The sequence below is a fragment of the Callorhinchus milii genome, unplaced genomic scaffold (genome assembly GCF_018977255.1).
Source record: "Callorhinchus milii isolate IMCB2004 unplaced genomic scaffold, IMCB_Cmil_1.0 Scaffold7, whole genome shotgun sequence".
Taxonomy (NCBI): Eukaryota; Metazoa; Chordata; class Chondrichthyes; order Chimaeriformes; family Callorhinchidae; genus Callorhinchus; species Callorhinchus milii.
The window spans coordinates 13515112-13536735 of NW_024704748.1; the positions used below are offsets into that span (position 1 = coordinate 13515112).

General features: G+C 35.9%; 1 protein-coding gene across 7 annotated transcripts in view; it reads right to left on the reverse strand.

Annotated features, from left to right (window-relative positions):
- The window catches only part of col13a1 (collagen, type XIII, alpha 1), a 115549-nt gene that overhangs the window by 38592 nt on the left and 55333 nt on the right, over positions 1 to 21624 (reverse strand). For 5 of the 7 annotated variants that reach the window (XM_042336764.1, XM_042336765.1, XM_042336761.1 and 2 more), the window contains exons 9-24: positions 19878 to 19913; positions 16725 to 16751; positions 16225 to 16251; positions 15557 to 15583; positions 15436 to 15462; positions 14350 to 14379; positions 13204 to 13230; positions 11881 to 11907; positions 8423 to 8494; positions 8082 to 8198; positions 7547 to 7591; positions 6752 to 6778; positions 6324 to 6359; positions 5634 to 5669; positions 5084 to 5119; positions 112 to 174 (exon numbers count right to left, since the gene is read on the reverse strand). In XM_042336764.1, the coding sequence (XP_042192698.1) occupies positions 112 to 174; positions 5084 to 5119; positions 5634 to 5669; positions 6324 to 6359; positions 6752 to 6778; positions 7547 to 7591; positions 8082 to 8198; positions 8423 to 8494; positions 11881 to 11907; positions 13204 to 13230; positions 14350 to 14379; positions 15436 to 15462; positions 15557 to 15583; positions 16225 to 16251; positions 16725 to 16751; positions 19878 to 19913 (660 nt within the window). The remainder of the gene's footprint in view (positions 1 to 111; positions 175 to 5083; positions 5120 to 5633; positions 5670 to 6323; positions 6360 to 6751; positions 6779 to 7546; positions 7592 to 8081; positions 8199 to 8422; positions 8495 to 11880; positions 11908 to 13203; positions 13231 to 14349; positions 14380 to 15435; positions 15463 to 15556; positions 15584 to 16224; positions 16252 to 16724; positions 16752 to 19877; positions 19914 to 21624) is intronic. The other 2 variants (XM_042336763.1, XM_042336766.1) reach the window with 2 other exon arrangements.

Sequence of the window (21624 nt, forward strand, 5' to 3'; positions counted from 1 at the left end):
CATTCTGAAATGTTAGGTTGTTTCCCGAACTCTTGTATAATCTATGTTATTCAAGATTGAACACGTTTAGTCTTCAAAACTGAAAGGTCATGCATTATTTCTGCATTTTACCTTCGGCCCTACAGGTCCAGGAAGGCCTGTTGGACCAGGCAGCCCTGGCTCACCAAACTCTCCCTGAGAAACAAAACAACAATAAGATTATAGCAATGCAGGAGTCAGAAACATGCAATATATATTTGCGAAACAGTGGTGAAAAAAGCAAACAGAATGACAGAACATAAATAAACCAAAACATGAGAGAGAATAAAAGGTTCCCTTTACAGGAGACAGGCAGAATTCCAACAATGTGGCAGAATGCAAACTTTTAGGCCATGAGATAAAAGCAATTTGTCTTCTAATTATTCAACTAGTTTTCAGTCTTGCATTTTGTTTTAAAATGTCACTGTCCTAACTGCGTTGTATGAAGTTATAAGCAGATTGGACAGTAGCATGCCTTGTTTCAGAGTAAAGTAAAATAATCACAACTTTATTCCCAAGAGGACCCAACTATTTGACTGTGAATATGTGAACTGAAATTAGTCCATATATCTGTTTTAATTGGGATTTATTATGTGAATCCCATTACCAGATCTCTGTAAAGATTGAAATGCTAGACATTGGCAAGTCAGAAATCCATCGTCACCCTTGTACACACGGGGTGTGCAGGCAGCATGGCAGCAAAGAGAAAAGAAATTGAGAACAGCAAATATAGTATTCCTCTTCTAGAAGTAGCAGAGTGTTCGTGTCTACTTTATTCAGTGATAATCCCACTACAAATTGAACAAATTAGCTCTGTCCTGACTGGGTGGCTTTGGCAGTCTAGTAGCATTTTGATGCAATAGCAATAAGGTATACGAGAATATCAACAAAGGGCTTAAAGATGCATCAAATCAAGATAGAAAAAATAATCTTTGCACTTGATGGTGCTTGTACTGTCAAAAAAAGTATCAAAACACTTCATAGGTAATTGCAAATTGCCATTTCGTTGGCAAACTGGCAGCCAATTTGCTTACAAGTCAGTCCCACAAACAGCCATAACATGAATGTCTAACTTATCTGGAGGATTGTTGCCTTGGATACTGATAGAAACTTTCCTCTTTTTGAGCATAATAACATCCTTAACGTGTACCTGAACACCAGATGGGATACTGGTTTAACATTTCATCCAAAGGCCAGTACTTCTGACAATGCAGAACTTAGGTATTGAGTGCCAGCCTAGACTGTGAGCTCAAAGTGCCATAATGGGCCTTGAACTTACAATTTTTTGACCCAGAGGTGAGATTGCAACCAACTGAGTCAGACTGACACTGGAGGAATCGCAAAATAGCAGAGCACTGAAGGAATAAATTTACATACTTTTGACCAGCAAATAGCCATCATATGGTATACAAGAACCCTAGGTGCAGTGGCAATGAACCTAACAATATAATTTATAACAGGGTTTGGTTGACAACAAAAATTGTCACCTAAACCCTGGGATTAGAATACTGTCATTAAATCACTTCCAAGTCTTCAGGTAAAAAGAAATGTTAATTTTTAACCATACATTTTTAGTCCTCGCTATTGTGGTCTACATTAATGTCCACACTCCATTTAGTTGGTGCATGATGATATCATCACTAAATATTATGGTACAGGTATTACAACACGATACAATAATTGAATGTGCTGTAGATTATTGGGAAATTACATCAATTCTGCAGGTGATAATGATGTAAAATATATACAGTCCTCTATTCCCTAGTAACACGCAATGAAATAAATAAGTCAGTGCAGTTCCTTTGATACAAAGCACTTCAGAGAAAAAAAAAGAAGATTGGTCCACAGCTGGATGGTTTATAAGACAGGCAGATGAATGTCGAAATTTATTGCTTATGGCAGGAAATGTATAAACACTTCTTTTTCCAACTATAAGGTCAGGCACACACCACTTCAGGTTTACTTTCAATACATTAAGCACTAAGTTATGGATTATTTATTATTGTAAAAGGAGAATTTAAAACAGTCATATGATCCAACACACGCTGTTAAAAGATGTCCAATGAGATTATGCACTTCTATTTATGTCAGTGTAATGTTCTACACATTTGCCTTTTGACCTCACCAGTCCAATTGTTTCCAGTTGAACAAATAGGGCTTGGGTGTTAGGTTTTCAATATGATTATAGCATAAATGGATGCAACGAATCAAACTCTCTCGAGACTATGAAACAGTTAAGCATTCATTGTTCAGAAACAGTATTAACTTGAAATTCTTAACTTTTCTTCTCAGAAACAGAATATTTGTTGATGGAATATTAATATCAGGCTCCATCTCCTCTATACTTATTGTGAGTTCTGAAGAAAGTGTTCTAAGGGCTCCAATAAAAGACTTCCTCTGGAAAAAAGGTGTTATTGGTGCAGGAATACAACTTTATATCAGTATAAAACTTGAGACAACTGAGGCAGGGTCCAAAAGCTGGCCACAATTTTGCGATGTTTATACTCTTTTACAATAAACAGTTTTGCTATATAATGAAAAAGGCATGGCCTTATGTATTTCTGATTTCAACCTTTGGCCCATGACAAAGTTAAGCTTCATCTGACACTTTTTATAGGCTGGTTTATACAATGCAGCAAAGCTAGGATAAACCTTATTTGAAGAGTTCCATCCTAAAACCATTTAAAACTTCTTTTAAAAACGTCAATGGAGGAGTCAAGTAAGGCTGTTACAATTCTCCATTCAGAAAGCTCATTTTATTTGACAACACATACAGCTTTTAGCTTTCCATATTTCAAATGCTTAAATCCTTAACTTGTACAATAGCACTAGGTTGGCATTTTGAAACACCTTGCTAATTTGAAAGGTCAGTCAGTTTTTAAGTCAGCAAGTGAAAACTTAAGCAGAAAGGGAAATGATGGCAATCTGACCTCTGATAGTGGGTCATGTTACAAATATTAACCTGTGTATCTCTTTCAGATATTGATTGACCCTGCTATGCATTCCCAATGTTTCTTTTCATTTCTCATTTCCATCATTTGTATTTTTGTGTGTTACATCTACAAAGTGAAATTCAAAAGATGATTATGTCCACTGCTACAATTCCAGAAATTCCATTTGTATCTAAACATAACCATTTAGCATAATCCAAAGAACAAATTCGGCTTCTCAACATAGTTGGCTTGCTAAACTATCTTGTTCACAATGCACCACAAGTACGTCTATAACATACGTAACAAAATATGCTCCCAATAACTCACCTCCCTTTCTCAAAACAAATCCAGTTTGACGAGAATGGATGGTCGATAATAACAATAATAATCCTTACATTTGATATAGCGCCTTATCACGTCATCAAGAAGTCTCAAAGCACTTCACAGGATATACTGTGAAATTGTTTTGACTGTGTGTTTTGTGAGCGAAATGTAGCAGCCAATATAAGGTTGAATGATTTACCAGCAGATTGCTGGCAAGTTGTCTTGACCTTTACTTATTTTTGCAAGGGTTGAGATCATTCAGTTTTAATTTCCATCAGATACACCAGCACTATATTTTATTTGCTTGCTTTACACATCAAACACCTCATCAGCATCAGTTATTAGGAGTACAGCTGGAAGATCGCTTCACTTCTGAAACTGCCATTGAATATTCACTGCACTAAATGATTAAGCCGCATATTTTTTCCCACATCATTATACTACTTCAAATACTGAAATTCAGACACCAAACAATTCAGCCAGTTTACTATTCAACTGGACTCCTGCAACACAAACAAAAGCCTGTCTCTTCTGCCAACTGAAGGTTGGCTCAAATATCTAGCAAAGATGTGGCAAATAGTGTGGATTGGTTGCAGCTTCATGTTAATCCATTTTGGGTTAGGTTTACTGCCAAGGACAATTTAGAACAGAACAATCAGAACATTTGGCAGATGGTAATGATAAATGGATGAAAAAAAATTCCAACTGGGTGGTATGCGTGATTTTAATGAACAGCAGATTCTGCAAGAGTCCATCCAGGTTTCTCCAATGTTCACAAATAATATGTAGGAGAGCACTTTTTGTGTTTTAAAAATTGCCACTGCCATGTGGGCATAATATTTATATGAGGATGAATATCATTCATACAGACATGAACCAATTCAGCAGATGGTCAAGAAGCAGAAGATAAATATAAAGCAACACCAGTAACTGAAGGGAGGGATTCTTTCTACTCAGTTCCCGTTAACCCTGCAAGTCAAAGCCCTGATGGTTAAGGTGGTCCTAGCTGGATTACATCAGGAAGCTTGCCAGCCAATTATATCAAATGCAGGTTCTGTGATTTTAGCTGGTTAGATTCTAGCAGTACAAGAACACATCGCTCTTGCCAACTTGTGCCTCATCTTCTCTGAAATTAGATAAAGGCAGGGTGTGACCCTCCAAGGACAGAGTGTGTATTCCATTCCAGATACAAGGAAATATGCATGTGTATGTGGCATATATATGTGGGATTCTGTTTAGTTTGGATTCTCTTAAGCATGGTGCTAAGTTTCTGCATGTGTCAAACACCCGGCTGACCAAACAAAAATTATCTCCCCAAAACACTGCAAGCGAACATGGATGTGCATCCACACTTGAATGCATATCTGTCCTGTGTCTCTCATCGAGACACATCAGTCTAAACAGGGTATCACCATCCCATAATAATCACAAAAAAAATTGTAGACATTAATGAACTGGCGACCTTAAAATTAAATCAATGATAATAATAATAATCCTTGCATTTGATATAGCACTTTTCACGTCTTCTAGACGTCCCAAAGCGCTTCACAAAATACACTGTAAAGTGAATTGACTGTATATTTGTGGGCGAACGCAGCAGCCAATTGCACACAGCAATGTCCCACAAACAGTCGTAGATTGAAAATGACCAATTTATTATTGTTTTTTTTTGGAGGGATTATTATTAGGCGTGTGGAGTAAGGAAACTTGCCCAAGGTTTCGCCCTGTGCCTGGAATTGAACTCAGGTCTCTCACTTGCAAAGCGAGTGCTCTAACCACTGAGCTACATACAAAAGGAATAGGCTAACCTTTCTTCCTGGGAGCCCTGGCATTCCCGGATCACCCTGTGAAAGAAAATGTCCATTATTTAGAATCTCACAAAAAATTATTCCCTATAATAGAGAGAAAATAACATGTACTTTCCAGAGTTTCCAAAGTCTGTACTTCTATTGGATATTGAGTTAGTAAGACCTGAATTTCGCTATTACATATGCAAATTCTCCACAAACATACAATGAAATTCGCAATACTGCCAAGATACTTGATGGCATGTTCAATATTATTTAGAAAATAGGCAAGAAGACAGGTCGTTCTCTGCCAACATACTCTAAATGAAGCAATTTCATGTCATGCAATGAGCTTATTTAATCTGTGACATGCTGAACAGATTCTGCCAATTTATTTTTACTTTCTGTGCTAATATTTTCTTCTTACGTTTAGAAAACGTAGGAACTTCAGGGAGACTTTATCGTAACATACTATGTATTTCCCCTATCTGACTAGTTTAATATCTTGAACTATACTCTTTAGTAAGGGTTAAACAAAGACGTTACATTAGGCAAAAATCAAACAACTCACCTTTGCTCCCGACTTTCCAGAAGCACCTGGATCACCCTGGATGGTAGGAAACAGAAATTAATTACAGTTTTGTTATTTATCATTCTCTCTCTATTGCTGCTTCAAAGGCAGGTGTTTTTAAATAAAGCTCCATGATCAAATACATCTTCGTTTACAATGAAGAATAAGCTGTTTTAACAGATAGTCCTTTTGTTTTTATGTGGTAATATTTAATAAGTTTAACCGATTAAAATACTATATGAAAAATGATCAATTTACAGTGGCAATGATGTCTCCTGTACCCTGATGTTCCAGATGCTATGTTTGGTCTTTGCAAAATGAGGTGAAATTCACTATCGTGCACAGAACACAGTTTACCTAATGTGGTAGATACGGGGATGGGCAGGGGTAGAAATTCCACCAAAGTCTAGATTTACTCTATTAACTTAGCATTTCAGAGAGTCCAGAATGTGGAAAATTGCTAAATTTAGTTTTAACTTTAAAGCTCATTTTCTGTAGATCTGAAAATGAAACCGGCTTCAAAATTAAGGATTGTATTTGATAATTCTGGACACTCAAGAAATCCTTCAGTATTTCACACAGTGTCAAACAGCAACAACATACTTGCAGTTGTAAGTAAAGCAATAGCATTTAGTTTATGCTTGGAACTATTGAACCACAAAATTAGCTAAATGCAAAAAGCAGTCTTACCTTTTCACCTGGACGTCCTGGAAGTCCGGAATCACCCTGTACGTGTAGAATGTGAAAATGAGTTACCTATAACTTTCCAGAAGTACATCTAAATCCACATATATTCTGCATCAATGCACCCAAGATTCAAAAGATAGGCCTTTTGTTCCAATGTAGGAGCTATCCATTTTTCTCACATTGCTATCATCGACTTGCAAATGAAGACAATTAAAATCTACATTTTTGAATTTTAAATCCGTTTTATTCCGCAATCCTTTATTCAATACAGAATTTAAATTTTACTGTGGTCTGCCTTCGCACTCTGCCTTGGAATAAAGACATATAACAGAGCAATTGCTTCACAGTAGCTTGACTTTACAGGAACTAGTCCTAAAAAAAGGGTTTTATTAATGTTGTCCTAGGAACTAAATAGATAAGCAATTCATTACCTTCATACCAGTCATTCCAGTTAAGCCCTGAAAAATGAAAAGACAGTGACAAGAAGTGAGCAAGCCACTTTTATCTGATAATAATAAACTTTCTGACAACACTAGGAAATGCGAGGAGTGATATTGCGATTTTTTAAGAGTGACATGGTGATTCACTGTTTATCACAGTGATTTAAAAGATAAAATGGGTTAAATTGTACAACATAGAACCAATGTGCAGCGAGTGACTGTTGACAAGTTAGTAAATGGGATCCTCCATATAAGCAGTGTTGATGGAGCTTTCAGCTACCACACAATTTCTAGTACTCTTTCTAGAGTATTGCTTCTACTGTACAAATGACTACCCAGGGAGAAAACGATTTCCGTGTCTTTGGATTATGTTTCTATGGCAGGAATGGAATGAATTATTTACTTTTTAAAAAGTAGCAGATGTGATTTTATTTCAAGACTCCATTGTGCAGACTACTCAAAACAAAAACAAAACACATAATTCCAAAACTTGACCAAATTTGAGGAGGGACAAAAATATGATAAATGCATGCAAAAAGGAACAAGGAGGTGGAGGATGTGCTATTAGTGTAATTTATTATGGCTGCATAGACTGATCTCTGGGGAAAACTCACCTGTATGCCAATTTAGACAGGGGCCAGTGTATTGCAACAGATGAAAGAGGAAATGACAACAAATACATTTGAAATAAAGAGGGATTGTTGAATTAATACCATTTGAAAAAACAATTTGAGTTACTTTGCCAAATCATTTACATAATAAACTATTTGAATCAAGTGTACCTACCCTCATTCCATCTCTTCCTGGTTTTCCAGCTTCTCCAGTTTTCCCCTGCAAAATAAATAAATTATATGCCATTGTTCGATATGGGCCTTTTCAATGTCCTCGCTATATCATATTGAGGACATAGAAAATGGTTTATGCAGTTAAGAAACAGGCAAAAACTCATGAACTTTGCAATCAAATCGACGGTTTGTACATTTGACTTCCAATATTGCTTCTTTCCAATATTTAATTTGTTTGTATTTCTCAATGGACGTAAACATATTGACAATGGTTTACTGGCTGCATTTATGTTGCAGCTTGAAAATTCCGAATTTAATTGAATGCAGTTGGATTTTTAATGTAACTACAAAAGTTTGTAGGACTACATGGTGTGGTGGTCTGATCTTCTTAGAAGGCTTGAAATTCAATGAGGATGCAAAAAGGAGTAAGCTTTGGGTTCCCTCCGTGATGTTTCTCATCCTTTTGCTATGGTCACTGGAAAGACATAAAAAACTTTTTAAGGCCAAAGAAAAAAATAGGAGCACCCAAAACATACTGGTAATCCGTTTGCCCCTGGATGTCCTGAATACCCTGGAGGTCCTTTGGGTCCGGAGGGCCCTGGTGGACCTGGAGGCCCTGGAGAACAGTTATTATCAGCTTGTCCCGGTTCACCCTGAGATTAAATGAAAGAGACGACAAGTTAAAGCTGTGAGCCATCTGAACCAATGGCTTGCAATTGGTTCTCCGATTAAGACAGAAGAAATGGTATTATGTAGGGCAGCCAAAAGCATACTTCATAACCAAAGAGTAGATAAACAGAAAGGAACAAAGGAGAAGAAAAAAAAAGGAAAACAGAAAAGGAACACAGTGGCCCCTGGCAAGAGAAAAGAAGTTTACCTTGAAGTGGTGATGGCGTTTGATATACTGCTCGTCAGCTGCTAGCAGCACAGACAATCCAGGAGGTGTAAACTGAACAGCCAGATGAGCCAGAATTCACAGGCCAGTACAAAGCCAAAGGTCATGAGTTGATGCCAGCAAAGGATTTTGGGGGGGAGGGAGGGGTGGGGAGAATATAGGAAAAAAAGATGAGAATGTTGAGAAAAGCAGCAGAGCTTGACAACTGAGAGAAAACCAGCAACATCAATGTTTGTATATGGGTGTACAATTGGTGAAAATATAAACCCTTTCATCACATGCCAAGAGTTACAGGAAAAAAATGTAATCCATAGAAAAGGCAAATTGTTCTTCACCAAAATCCACCCTCAGAACTTGTTGCTGGCTTTAAATGAAGAGTTGTGATCCAGTCCTATGACAAAGTGAGCCAAAATGTCAGAATTGCATTCTTTTTCATAAAAAGTTTTCAATACAGAATTTAGTTCTCCAGTCAAATGGAACAAAATCAATCTTCAGCTCAAAACGTAGTCAAATAAACCAACTTATATTAGATTACAGGCTAGTTCCCAATTTTTACGAATTGGTTTGCCCATGCTACGTGCATGTAGAAATTAAAATATTGCTTTCAAAAACAAGATGACTCACTCTGTTACAAGACTGATCATAGTGACAGTGAAAGCACCCACAAACCTTCACAGTCAGGATCTGATTTAGACGAAGTGCTGCTAGTGAGGTCCCAGGGAACTCCTACAGAATGCAACATAGAAACTGGGTGATTCTATCCACAGGCAGACAGAATCATTTTTCTTCACTCGTTTTCATAAATGTGCACAGTATCCTTAAAGTAATCTGTTGTTTGTTTTAAAAATACTCCACTTACCTTCATCCCTGCAAAGTTGCGATTTTATTTTTACAACAAATTTGACTTTAAAATTAGATTTTGAAGGCCATGTAGCCTTGAATTCTCCCAAACCTTCGGCAATTTTGTTTGTAAATTCAGACCCCAGAACAGGGACAGGTAGGGTACAAGTTTATCACATTTGTTCCCTCTACAAATAATAAATGAGTTCCCTCATTTTTTCTTATATATAATTTATACTTGTATCGATACAAAATGGCTTGGCATTTGTTATTTTTTGTTTTAACGGTAAAACCTTCAACCATTTCTTCACCAAACAACTACACATATAATTTGTTTGGTGGAATATCATCAAAAATTAGTATTCATTTCACAAACAACCTATTTCTGTGACATGGAAAGTAGCAGAAACAACACTTAGAATAAGTTCTACTACCAACTGAAACTTGCAAGAAAACACATACACACACTCAAATACATATGATATGTAAGGCAGCTAGAGTAATTAAAACAGTTGCTTTTATGAAATGTTCTGAATTACAATCTAGATGGGGCAGAAATGGACATTGCAATTCTATGAAAGTTGACTTTGTTGATAGTCACATTTTTATTGTGCAAGGCAATTGCAGCAATATATAAGGCTGATATGAGACATTATTTTGTATTGACACTGGCAGCTTTGTGCCAACTGCACTTGCTGTGTTAACTTAGAATGACAAGAATCTCATATCTAAATTGGAGCGCAAGTCATATTGTTTGTTATTTCTGCTGTTCAAACCACAAACATCAACAGCAAAGTTGCCTGAATTCTTCACTGGAAGAAAATAGGTCAGAAAAGGAGAGACAGCTTAAGTGTGGCTCATATTTTTTATTCGCAAATTTATGGGATTCACTCGTTTACTTTGTGCTCTCTTCTCCTCTCCCATATTCTGACTGTGCATGCCAAACCCCACAGGGTCAGGAATGAAACGTATAGACTCATTCCTATTTCGGGCACTGCACCTGACTGAGATCAGTAGGAGAATGGAAGCAATGGAGGCTGAGCCTCTGCGATTTTTTTTAAAATAAAGGTGATGACAACAGTGACATGTTGCAATAATTAAGAATCTGCACCTTTGTTTGCTAACCCTGTAGCTTAAGTTCAACTAAGTAGTTATAGAACCATTTAGTTTACAAAGTTAGTCCTACTATCAGGCTAGAAGCATCATATTACACACTCTGCCGGACTCAAATTAACTTTCAGTCAAGTAGCAATTAAATGAAAATGAGATGATGTAAAACTGAAGGGCTGGTTCTGAAGTAATAAGCTATAGGTTAATTAAAAAATGCAGGTCTCGCAATAATACTTCCTGCCACTTTGGTGTTAACGATATAGTGGGGCAGAAGGCTGACCTGACTGACACTCCGACTTAGACATGAAATTCAGTCTTATTCAGTTCCTGTCACTCTGATTTTACAAAGCAAATGTAGTTGATGTGTAGCTAGCAAAGTCATGGCCCCTATCAGCCTTCTATTCCGCTGTAATTATCTTACGCACTGGTTTGACCCTCGACAGGAGACTCAGTGGCATGAGGACAACCTCACAGCTGTTATCAGATCTTCAACACCACTTAATTAAATCCTCCAGCGACAAGCCTTCCCCTCACAGGATCCGTGGAGTTTATTATGGACTCAATTTTTTTCATGATGCGTTGATGCTACCCAATACATATGGACTGAGTCAGCTGCACAGACTATCCAAGGAGCAGGAACCAGAGAACAGTTTCAGAATGCAACACAAATTGTATTGCAAGTTTAAAGAAGCAGGATTCCCTCATTCGGTTTCCAATTATGTTTTTTAAAAAATTGTACTCGAGTTGTTATCCCCAAGTCAAACTGAAAGTATAATAATAATCCTTGCATTTGATATAGCACCTTATCATGTCTTCTAGACGCCTCAAAGCGTTTCACTGTAAAGTATACTGTAAAGTGAATATTCTATATATTTTGGGGGTGAAACGCAGCTGCCAATTGCGCGCAGCAGTTTCCCCAAAACAGTTGTGGATTAAGTGACCACCTTTTTTTTAAAAAAAGGAATTATTACCCCAGAAAGCGATCTGCCAATTGACTAACAACCGGGATCCTGCTTACTGTCAAATATTGTAAAATGGTGCAATGTTTTGATCTTGTTCATCTGTTCGGAGATGTGGGGAGGGAAGTGGTGGCTGAATCAATCAAAGGTTATGTTATACAAGATTAGAAACTTATGTTTGGGGAGGGGAGAAAAGAAATCACAGATGAAACCATTTCCCACCTTTGCATGACAACTCACAAATAAACCATATGCTCTGCCACTGGATCACCAAATGAGACTTCAAATACAAATTAAAAAAAAAATCCCCTTCATCTACCCATTCCAGGTTATATTTCAAACCCATTATGTCCTCAATTTCTGAATAACCAAACAACATTTCATTATAAACTTAAATAAGTTTCATTGCATCAAAACACAAGAGTGCACACAGTATTTATTCATTCACCCCCGATATGCATAAATACTGCTGTTTTTATCCTATAGATCTTTATTGAAGAATATTTATTATACGGTAGACATATCACTTACTGAAAGTCCAGAATCTCCACGCGAGCCCTAAAAGAAGGGAAGTTGAATGAAATACTTAAACACAAATAAAACTAGCAAGGCACTGAAGTTTAAAAAACAGACCAATATGTTTGTGAACTTTGTATGCATGAACAGAATGCCAAAAACATTTGGACTGTTAACACTGAAATATTAAAAATCACTCTTCAACACTTATAAAAGAGAAAAAAGAGAAAATATTCATTGTATGTTAATCCCCAAAGAAAACCCTACATTAATATCACAATACAAAAAGTAACCTAAAAATAGATGTGTTACAATAAAAAGACAGTAACACTGTCTGGCCCCAACTGAGCAGTATTTAAAACGTATACATCCAGCCACTTTATGGTATGTAATCCTTTGGTGTCTTTTTGGACAACTTAGTTTCTGTCCCTTAAAATTTCTACAATTAATACGATGCAGAAGGGTTGTACATTACTCCCCATGGATGGTGTAGTATTCATTTTTAAACAATATTGATAGCACATTCATTGTCAAGATCAGAACTGGCACATTCACTGTAAAAATCAGATATCAATTCATTCACTGTCAAAATCAGATGTTTGTGTATTCACTATCCAAATCAACATTGGTGCATTCACTGTCAAAATCAAGACTTGGGGGAATTCCTACCTTATTCATTAATAACAAGGAACTATGGCAACAATGTCATGAACACTGTGCAATATATGAGACTGCAAGAAGTTTTATATCTCCATTAGGTGTACTTCATATTTTAACATATTTCAACATGTCAGAAATCCTCAATTGTGTGAAAGTTTTTATCCAGCAGATTCAAACTATATTGTTAAATAACTTTCCTTTTCAAAGGGTAAATTCTGTTGAAACAATTTCTAGGATATTCGTAATAAATAATCCATCATTTACACATTCTACATTATTTTGAGCTGCGATTTACAAAGAATTCTACCCCCTTATAGCACAAAGCAATTGATATATTAGCTAAAGGTAAATTTGCTATATTTGGCATGGTTAAAAAGCATATTTATGAATATAGTACAATATAGTACAGGGCAGGTTCTCGAAGTCTTAGGTAAAGCACACGATCAAAGCAGGGAGCACAGTTTAGTAATAATGGTTTGTGCAGTGCACACTGCGTTAGTCAGCATGGCATATCAGGAGTTCTGTAGTGAAGGCTAGTGTAAGTCAATCACTATTTTAATTCCAGTTTAAAATATTTTATAACTTTGCAAAGTTGAATACAGTATTAAAAAGTAAGATGCAGAGATCTCTAAAGATAGTGCAATCTTACAAATACTGGAAAAAGGAAAACATGCTCACCTTCTCACCCTTTTGACCATGCAGACCCTGCACAAACACAAACAATGAGTCATAGTGAAATGCTGCCTTGGTTAGGCCAAAAAAGGGATACTGTCTTTTCAAGCATTAGTATACTATGTCATGATATATAATTTTTTTTACAATGAACTGAAGTACATCAGGAATGGAAACCAACTCTCACAGCCAGTGTAAGCCGACACTTGATTGCCCATGTTAGAGCAGAAAGCATGGTATTTAAAAAGATCGCTAGCTACCTGGAATACAGGATCCAGTTAGCTAGCAGCTGAGCATCAAGAAGTATTTTCCAAGACATTTCAGCACAGGAGGAAGCCATTTTGTGCCTGTGTTTTGAATCAAGTCTCAATGCTCTGAAGGTAACAGCTGTTTTTAACTACAACAATCACCTCCAGGTAAATGTGTATTGATCCAAGCACAGAATTCTAATGAATGAAACCGCTCCTTCCAATTGTATACAATGCCTGATCCAAGTATAACATTTAAGTACCAAACCCTCATCTAGGCACAAAGTGTCCTCCAACAATCGGTTTAACGCTCCACACATGAAATCCCAGTACATCTGCTGCCAAGTTTCTACCGGAGCCAGCAGTACATTATGGAATTCTGTTCTTTGTATACAGTCTTTTTTTTGTCAATCGTTTGCTATTTATACCCAACTTGAATTAGGAAGTATTTAGAAAACTGGTTATTTTTAATCCCCAATATGCACAAAATGCTGACCCCAGTGTAAACCACAAACTTATAATGGGATTTTTATTATAAGCACAGAATGTTTGCGAGCAAAATGTATGTTAGATCCCACAAAAAGCATTGACAGAGAATTCAGAAGTGCCCAGAAAAAATAAAAACCTGATTAAATGACAAATCTCATTTTTTAAATCTGTTTTCCGGACACAGACCTTTCCATTTACAAACCCACCCCAAACTAATTTCAATGAGAATTGTCTGACAAGTTACTTAAATGATTATACACCAAGACCAAGAGAATTCTTGGTTATGTCAAAACAGAAGCGTTCTATACCTACAAGATCATTGATCATGATCAAGTTCAAGAAAATAGTGACTAAAGATCAATATGATTGAAAGGATCCCATTGCAGAGTATGTTGCAGCAGTTGCAGCTACTTACAAAATGCAATCCAGATTCTCCACGATGACCCTAAAAAAAGCAATGAAAGGAAAAACATGTTGCTGTTGTGTACTCACTAATGGTTTGACTTACTTTTCTCGGAAGCAGAAGCAAATATAACAACAAACGAAGATAAGAATTTGCTCGGCAAAAGAAGATCAAGGTCCATCTAGTTCGCCTTCCACAATCCTTGCAGTCAGTTGACATGTCGTGTCCCAAACTATACACTGTATCCTGAGATTATCTTTGTACAATCTTATACAGTTATTCACTCCTCAAAATAAGCCATTGCTCTGCATGCCATTTGTACAATATTGTATGTAACAAGTAGTCACTTTGGTTTGTAAAGATTACTTTATATAAATATTATTATTCATTTTATATCAATTTATACAAATAGAATTCCGGCAAATCCAAGTAGTTCGAATCCTTAATGTGCTAGTTATAAGATTTATTCTGATAATCCCGGAATTTTGAAGTATGTTTTCATATCAGGTGCCTCACATTCAATCCTTTAAAGCTGATCAAAACAAGCAACAAGTAAGTTAAAATCTTAAAACTTCATAAAGAAGTCCACTCCCTAAACCACTATATAAAACCTAAAATGGAAAAGGGACAGATATAGATGGGACTTTCTGGTGTGTCTCAGTTTTCCTCTTTATTTTATGCTTTCAAACGGCTGGTAGAATTCAGCTAAAGAATAGAAATTTTGGATACATAAACTTCCTCTTCAGTAATTTTACAAATTGGAAAGAGAAGTTTGCCATTGCCATATTCAATTTAGAGTATTGGGGAGGAAAATCTACACTAAATGTCTTCTTACATGCTATCTCAACCCAGCATTATGAAACTCTTAGCACATGGAAATGAGGGGAAATAAACATACCACTATACCTAAAGACATTTCTCTTTATATTATTTATTACCATGCTTTTCTATACTCTTAAACCAATTTTTTTTGCTTCTTAAGCCATTAACTAGAAATTACTTGGTTCCTCAAAAAAACTTTGTTCATAGCTCGCAGAACACTAGTAATATAATGCCTTCTGAATTCTATTCTTGAAAGTCAACAAATTTGCATCTTACCTTTTCTCCCTTTTGACCAGTTTCACCCTTTGCAAATAAATAGAAAACATTGGAATGATTGTTTTTTATGTATAGTCTGAACTAATTACGTGCATACAGTATAATGGTAAAGTGTTCTCACCTTTTCACCTCTTGAACCTGGTGAACCCTATATAGATTAAAAAAANGTTAGTGATTATAGCAAACAGAAAAATACTACTCCCTACAAAAAAGTTTCTCCCCTTACAATTTACAAAGAATGTTTGTACAGATAAGTAATCATTGATTGCAAAAGAGGAAATGCTGGGAAAATTGCTATTTTTAACAAAACAGCTCTGTTTACAGCATATGTAAAAGTTTACTTGAAAAAAAGTGTAACATTTCATTTCAGCTACATCACCTCAACATCTGAAGAATTTAAAATATGCTTGCTTTGAAAGCCAAGGAATTACAGAATGCTCATTTGTTACTTATGTTTCCATCAATAAACTGCATAACTTCACAAATTAATTTTTACTCTTAATTCTTGTAGTATCCTGAGCCTGTCACACATTATTTGTAAATCATTTTAATGTTGTCTAGTTTCCTTGATTTATTTTGAAACTGAATAATATTTCTATTTGAGATCTTCCAAGGTTCCAAACGGTACTAGTCTGTACAGAAATATCCATGCAAATAGGTTTTTCAGCAGCGCCAGTACTCATTCTGGAGATACTCTTAAGCACGTTGATCGGTTTCTGTGCATGTCAGACTCTTGACTGACCAATAAAAGGGTGAAACAGAATGGCACATTTGACTTTCAGATCTTACCATTTCACCTTTTGGACCCATCTTGCCCTGAAATTACAGGAATAAAATGTTCAGTCAGTGTTGAATGACAATTTATTTAAAAATGATTTTCCTGTGAAAAGCTTATAGAAATTGAAACGGAAAAGACTAAAGTAAACATATATATATATCTTGATACATCTTGGGTTCCATTTGAGATGTTACAACATTATACAGTGCTATATTAAATGCAAGTCTTAGAATATGAAACATGCAGTATTTTTTAAGCAAGCATATACACCAGCCACATACTGAATGAATTTTTTTGGTTCGTGAGTTGAATAAATATTTAATGTAATTTTGCCTTGACTTAACATGATCACTGTAATATGTGACAATTGGGAGGATTTAGCACAGGAGTGGGGTTGGGAGCGGGCTTGTGAAGAGAACGGCTTGTGAGGTAATGTTAAATGGAATTGAGAAAGTAAGCCTAATGTCACGCGTAATATCTACAACAATTAAGAAAGAGTCAAAATACTTACATTTTTGCCATCCAACCCTATCGGGCCCTTCAAAACAAATTAAGAAAGAATAAGTACATACAGGTAAACAAATGGGTTCAGAATATCAAATGTTTTAAAATAAAAAAAACATTAGTAGGAAATGATGTGCAGGGTTTTCTGCAAATAAGAATCAACACAGCAATGAACATAACTATTAGTTTTAGCAACGAAATGGTTAGCAACAGAAACATGGAAGCAAAAACACCCAAGAAATTTCACCAGATTAGTCACCACTCATTTGTTAAATGGCAGTTTTAAAGGATGGCTCCCATCAGCTGGTAGTGAGATGTGTAAAAGCAAACTGTTTTATAATGTTTCAACATATTCACCAATAAAGGAAGCAGCTTGGTAAAGCTTGAAGGAACCAAGATTTATACCTTGTCTATTACAGTGTATATTTTTATATGGTAATAGACCAGTTTTGAACAGTATTATCAATTGAGGGTTTCAACTTAGCACCAAGCCACACACACAATTTACACTTAAAAGCTTCTACTTGATACTTTACTGAATATTTCTCTTTAATTGTGAGAAAATGCAACATATTGGAAATATTGCTCCATTTTTGTATTTATGGATCTGTGATATTTACAATGTTTATTAATACAAACATTTCTCTCATATATGCAGGTATATTTATTTCCCAATATATGCACAAAGGTTTACACAGGACCACAGAACTCAAAGAAGACAATATCCCATTCATAGTTAAACCTTTGCTGTACCAACAAAAGCCAAAGATATTTTGCAAACCCTGGGGAGAAATTCCACATAAATCTAGATTTACTCTATTTACGTAGCATTTCAAAGTATCCCGAATTCAGCAAATTCTTAAATAGAGCCTTCATATTAAAGCCAGTGTTCTTATAAAAACTTTAAGAAAAATGACTTGAGGGTTAAAACTGAAGTGAACCATTTGCCAAATTCTGGACGCTCTAAAATGCTGCATAAATAAGAGTAAATCTAAATCCAGGTGGAATTTCTCCCCAATATTTCAGAACTACTATTTACAACTATACTTTCTTTAGTCACTTGTATTATGTGTATATGTTATACACACATCCTGCACTGCAGCTGAAGCATCAATACAAACCATCCACAAAGCTAGTTTCATGTTTCATTGATATTTTCAGGCCAAGCGGTTAAGATTAACAGACCGTACATGCCCTATGCAGTAAGCCATACACTATCATGGAAGCATTACAAATGAAAGTCAAGATTCCGTCACAGAAATGATCTACTCAAATGTTAGATAACAATGGAGTTTCAAGGAATCACAGTCAATGAGTCACAATGTAGAATTTCATGATTTCAGAAATAAAGACAAGGACTTTAAAATGACATTCATCTTAACTGAATATTCATAAATAATTAAAATCCTACTTTAAAATAGTGTGAAATACAAAAAAGAAAGGGAATCTGGTTTGTAGTTCAAAAGAAAATTTAGAAAATATATTTTTTCCCATGAATGCTGATGTCTAATTTTATATCTTGGCACCCAATAAATATTGAAGGAGAGAAGCCTGGGAATGATTTGAGACAGTAACACAATCAAGGAGTTTAACTTATGTCAAATTCTAAGAGTAAAACTGAACTACCTTATAAACATCATTTGATTGCTGAGAATGGATTCCCATCTTGAAATCATTCCAGCGGGCTTATTTTATGAACTATATACCATTTGGTTTAATGGGTTGTTTTATCGTTTTGGGTCAGTTACTGTGTTAATAGGGGCTATTGGTGTTAAGAGTGCCAGCATGCACCATTTTATTGATGTGTTCTTACATTCATATTGACAGATCAATGACTGTGATGTTGTCACTGCCCATAAACATTACCAGGAAATACATTCGTAATTAGCAATGGGAATGACCACCACATCACATTGTTTACTTCACTGCACTAAACTGTAAAAGTTCTCACTTAAAAGTATAACTTTAGATCCAATCTGGTTGGAGTTAAAAATCACAGCAATTATTGCAAAATGAAGCAGTAATAAGTGGTGCTGATCAACAAAACTAATTGAGTTTCTTCATTGTATTTTCACTGCTGGATGCAAATTCTTCTTGAAGACATCAGTGTTAATAAATAACTATTATTTTAAGCTTATAAAAAAAGGTGCCAACGTAAACCAAAATATGCTTCAAAAGCATTTCAGAACAATAAATTAATTGAAGCATATCATTTGCAGAAACTAAACGCAACACATGTGACCTTGAGAGTCATTTCCTCACGTAAGGAGTGAATTCCACACTCAATACTAGTGTATTTACTTCTGAATATGTTGCTATCAAGTAGCTACTCTATCCCTTGCTATAAATTCCACACCTTTTGTTACAACCCAAATCTCAACACTTAAAACACTTAGGAATGATACAGCACTAGCACAAGCACAACTGGCCAAATAAGACTCCTTCTGTACTGTAAATGCCTATCACAAATTACTTTAATACGACAGAATGGCAGGGCACACATCTGCATATTTTCATTCAGGAGGTAGTCCAACGTCACAGCAATTCCAGCAAAGATTACTAGACATATCAAAAACAAGCCATCAGAAATTATTTCTACTTTTATAAAAGTTTTCAGGACAGTAGGTTTAATATTCTACCATATAGGTTAGAACAATATGTCTTATGTCTGAATAAAACAAGTTCTCAAAAAAATAATCTGTTCCTTTTCAACAAAGCACATTATAATTTTACAAAAGAAAAATATTTGTTCTTGTTGAGGTGCAACATATTAGAATTGATGTCCTCAATGTTGAAAACTACTTTGTTAATTAATTGAAGTTATGAAAATGAGAAGCTTTCTGCCAAGGGTAATTCTTTGCTAATGAACATGTAGAACATGAACAGATAGATGGCTCGCTAAGACCTAAAATTTAGGTAGTTTGGGGCACAATTAACTTGTTTCGGAATTCATAGCAACACAAATGATCAAAAGATATGCATACATAATAGATCTTTTGCGGCATATATACTTTGGTTCAGAAACTATCATAGCCTTACACGAATACAATTTGTTGTGTAAATAAAGTAGAATATTCATAGGCAACTGTGATGGAATGGCTAGCAAATAGAACTTTTGAAGAAAAAATATGGCAGGCAGTCTCTCAAACAGTCAACACACCGGAAATCCTGGAAAGCCTCTAGCTCCTGGTTGACCCTGGATAAACAAAAAGACACAATGAGGAAAAAAACATTGATTCCATTCCACATTATATTCAAGAGCTTTTTCCACTGTAAGTCATATGAAATTAAAGGTCCCATTTCCTCTCTTCAAGCTAGATTTTTATATGAAAAAAAGTACTGCTTTCATTTGATGTAGCATCATTTGTATATTTTGTAGAGGAACGTGGCAGTCAATTTGTACACAGCAATGTCCCATGAACAGTCATGAATTGAATGACTAATTCTATCTGTGAGATTAATGTTGGGACCCGATTTCAGGGATGTCACCATTGACAATGGCGTTGGAGGTAGGGGTGTGTATCCGTCTCAATCTGCAGCACATTCAATGTGATAAATATCAAATGTGCTAATAAATTGACCCCCATTGTCAGCAGCTTCCTCTAATTAACAGAAAAGATTGAGAAACTTTTTCCACAACATTTGCTACTATTCTCAGAAAGGTTACTCCTTTGGCTCACAGCAGTTGGAATGGACACTCATTTAGAAGGTGATGATTTCACAGATTTCTCATATTCATCTTAGAAAAGTCAGCTATTTTCTTTTAACATGCAGCCACTTTATGAAATTATAGTAGTTTAAATAGCTTTAATTCTTGTTAGTGAAACATGCTGATGACAGATAGCCAAGTGCCCGAATTTAATGCAGATGCTCCAAGATTTTTCAGTTTGGAAGGGCATGTAATTTTCAACAATATTGCATTAAACTAAAGCATCTACAATCATCTGTTGTGGTTTACAATATTTTACTGCACTCCATTAATTCAACAGATGTATGGCAGATGTATTGGAGAGTTTGGTATAGTTCTTCCATAGTTGAAAAACCTCTCTGAAGATTGTTCTGTAATGACACTACAATGTGTATTGAACAAATTATGAATGGCCTCACAAAATATGCAGCTACTTACTAGCAGAAAGTTAGTCATTTCAAACGAATAGATGGACATCACAATGAAACTAAACAACATCTCCACAAACAACATTTAATATAGTACAGTCCTCCCAAAACTAAATAGTGTGAAGTCTGAATATAAGGAATAGTTTTCTTGCACAAATTGCATTTCTCCGACAACCCGCCCACTTCCCCTCGACAAATTGTTACATCAGGCACTTTCTCATAGCCCTTCCATCACAATGTCCTTTGATCTGTTCCCTCCCATCAAACTATGATTAAGATCGGAGACATTGTAGCATGGGAGATACAGTGGAACCACACCACACAACACTCAAATGTCACGTTGGTTCTCTAACACATTAGGTCACCAAAATGCCATAGTTTTGCCATCTCAAAGTGGGGTGCAAATGTCTATTGTTGGTAGGTAGTGGGCACCCTGAAGTATCTCATCAAACGTGCATCCAGACAGAGAAGATCCAGGGATCTTGGGGAAGGGGGGAAAAGAGAGGGGGAAAAAGCAACAACTGTGATTCCATCACCTTTAGGGGCTGGAATACTCCACACCCTATCCTGGGGCACTAAAACCAATTATATTCCTCCTCGGCTGAATTTGTATTATTCAGCACAGTCATTGGATTTCTATTTTCAATCCATATGGTTCAGCTACGCAGCGGATATATTTGCTCAGTGTAGCACCAAACTTCTAGCAAGAGCGAGGAAACAAATGGAGATTAGGCCTAACCCTGCAGTGGGGTGGCTGTTGAATTCAAACATAAATGCTACTTTGATTTCCA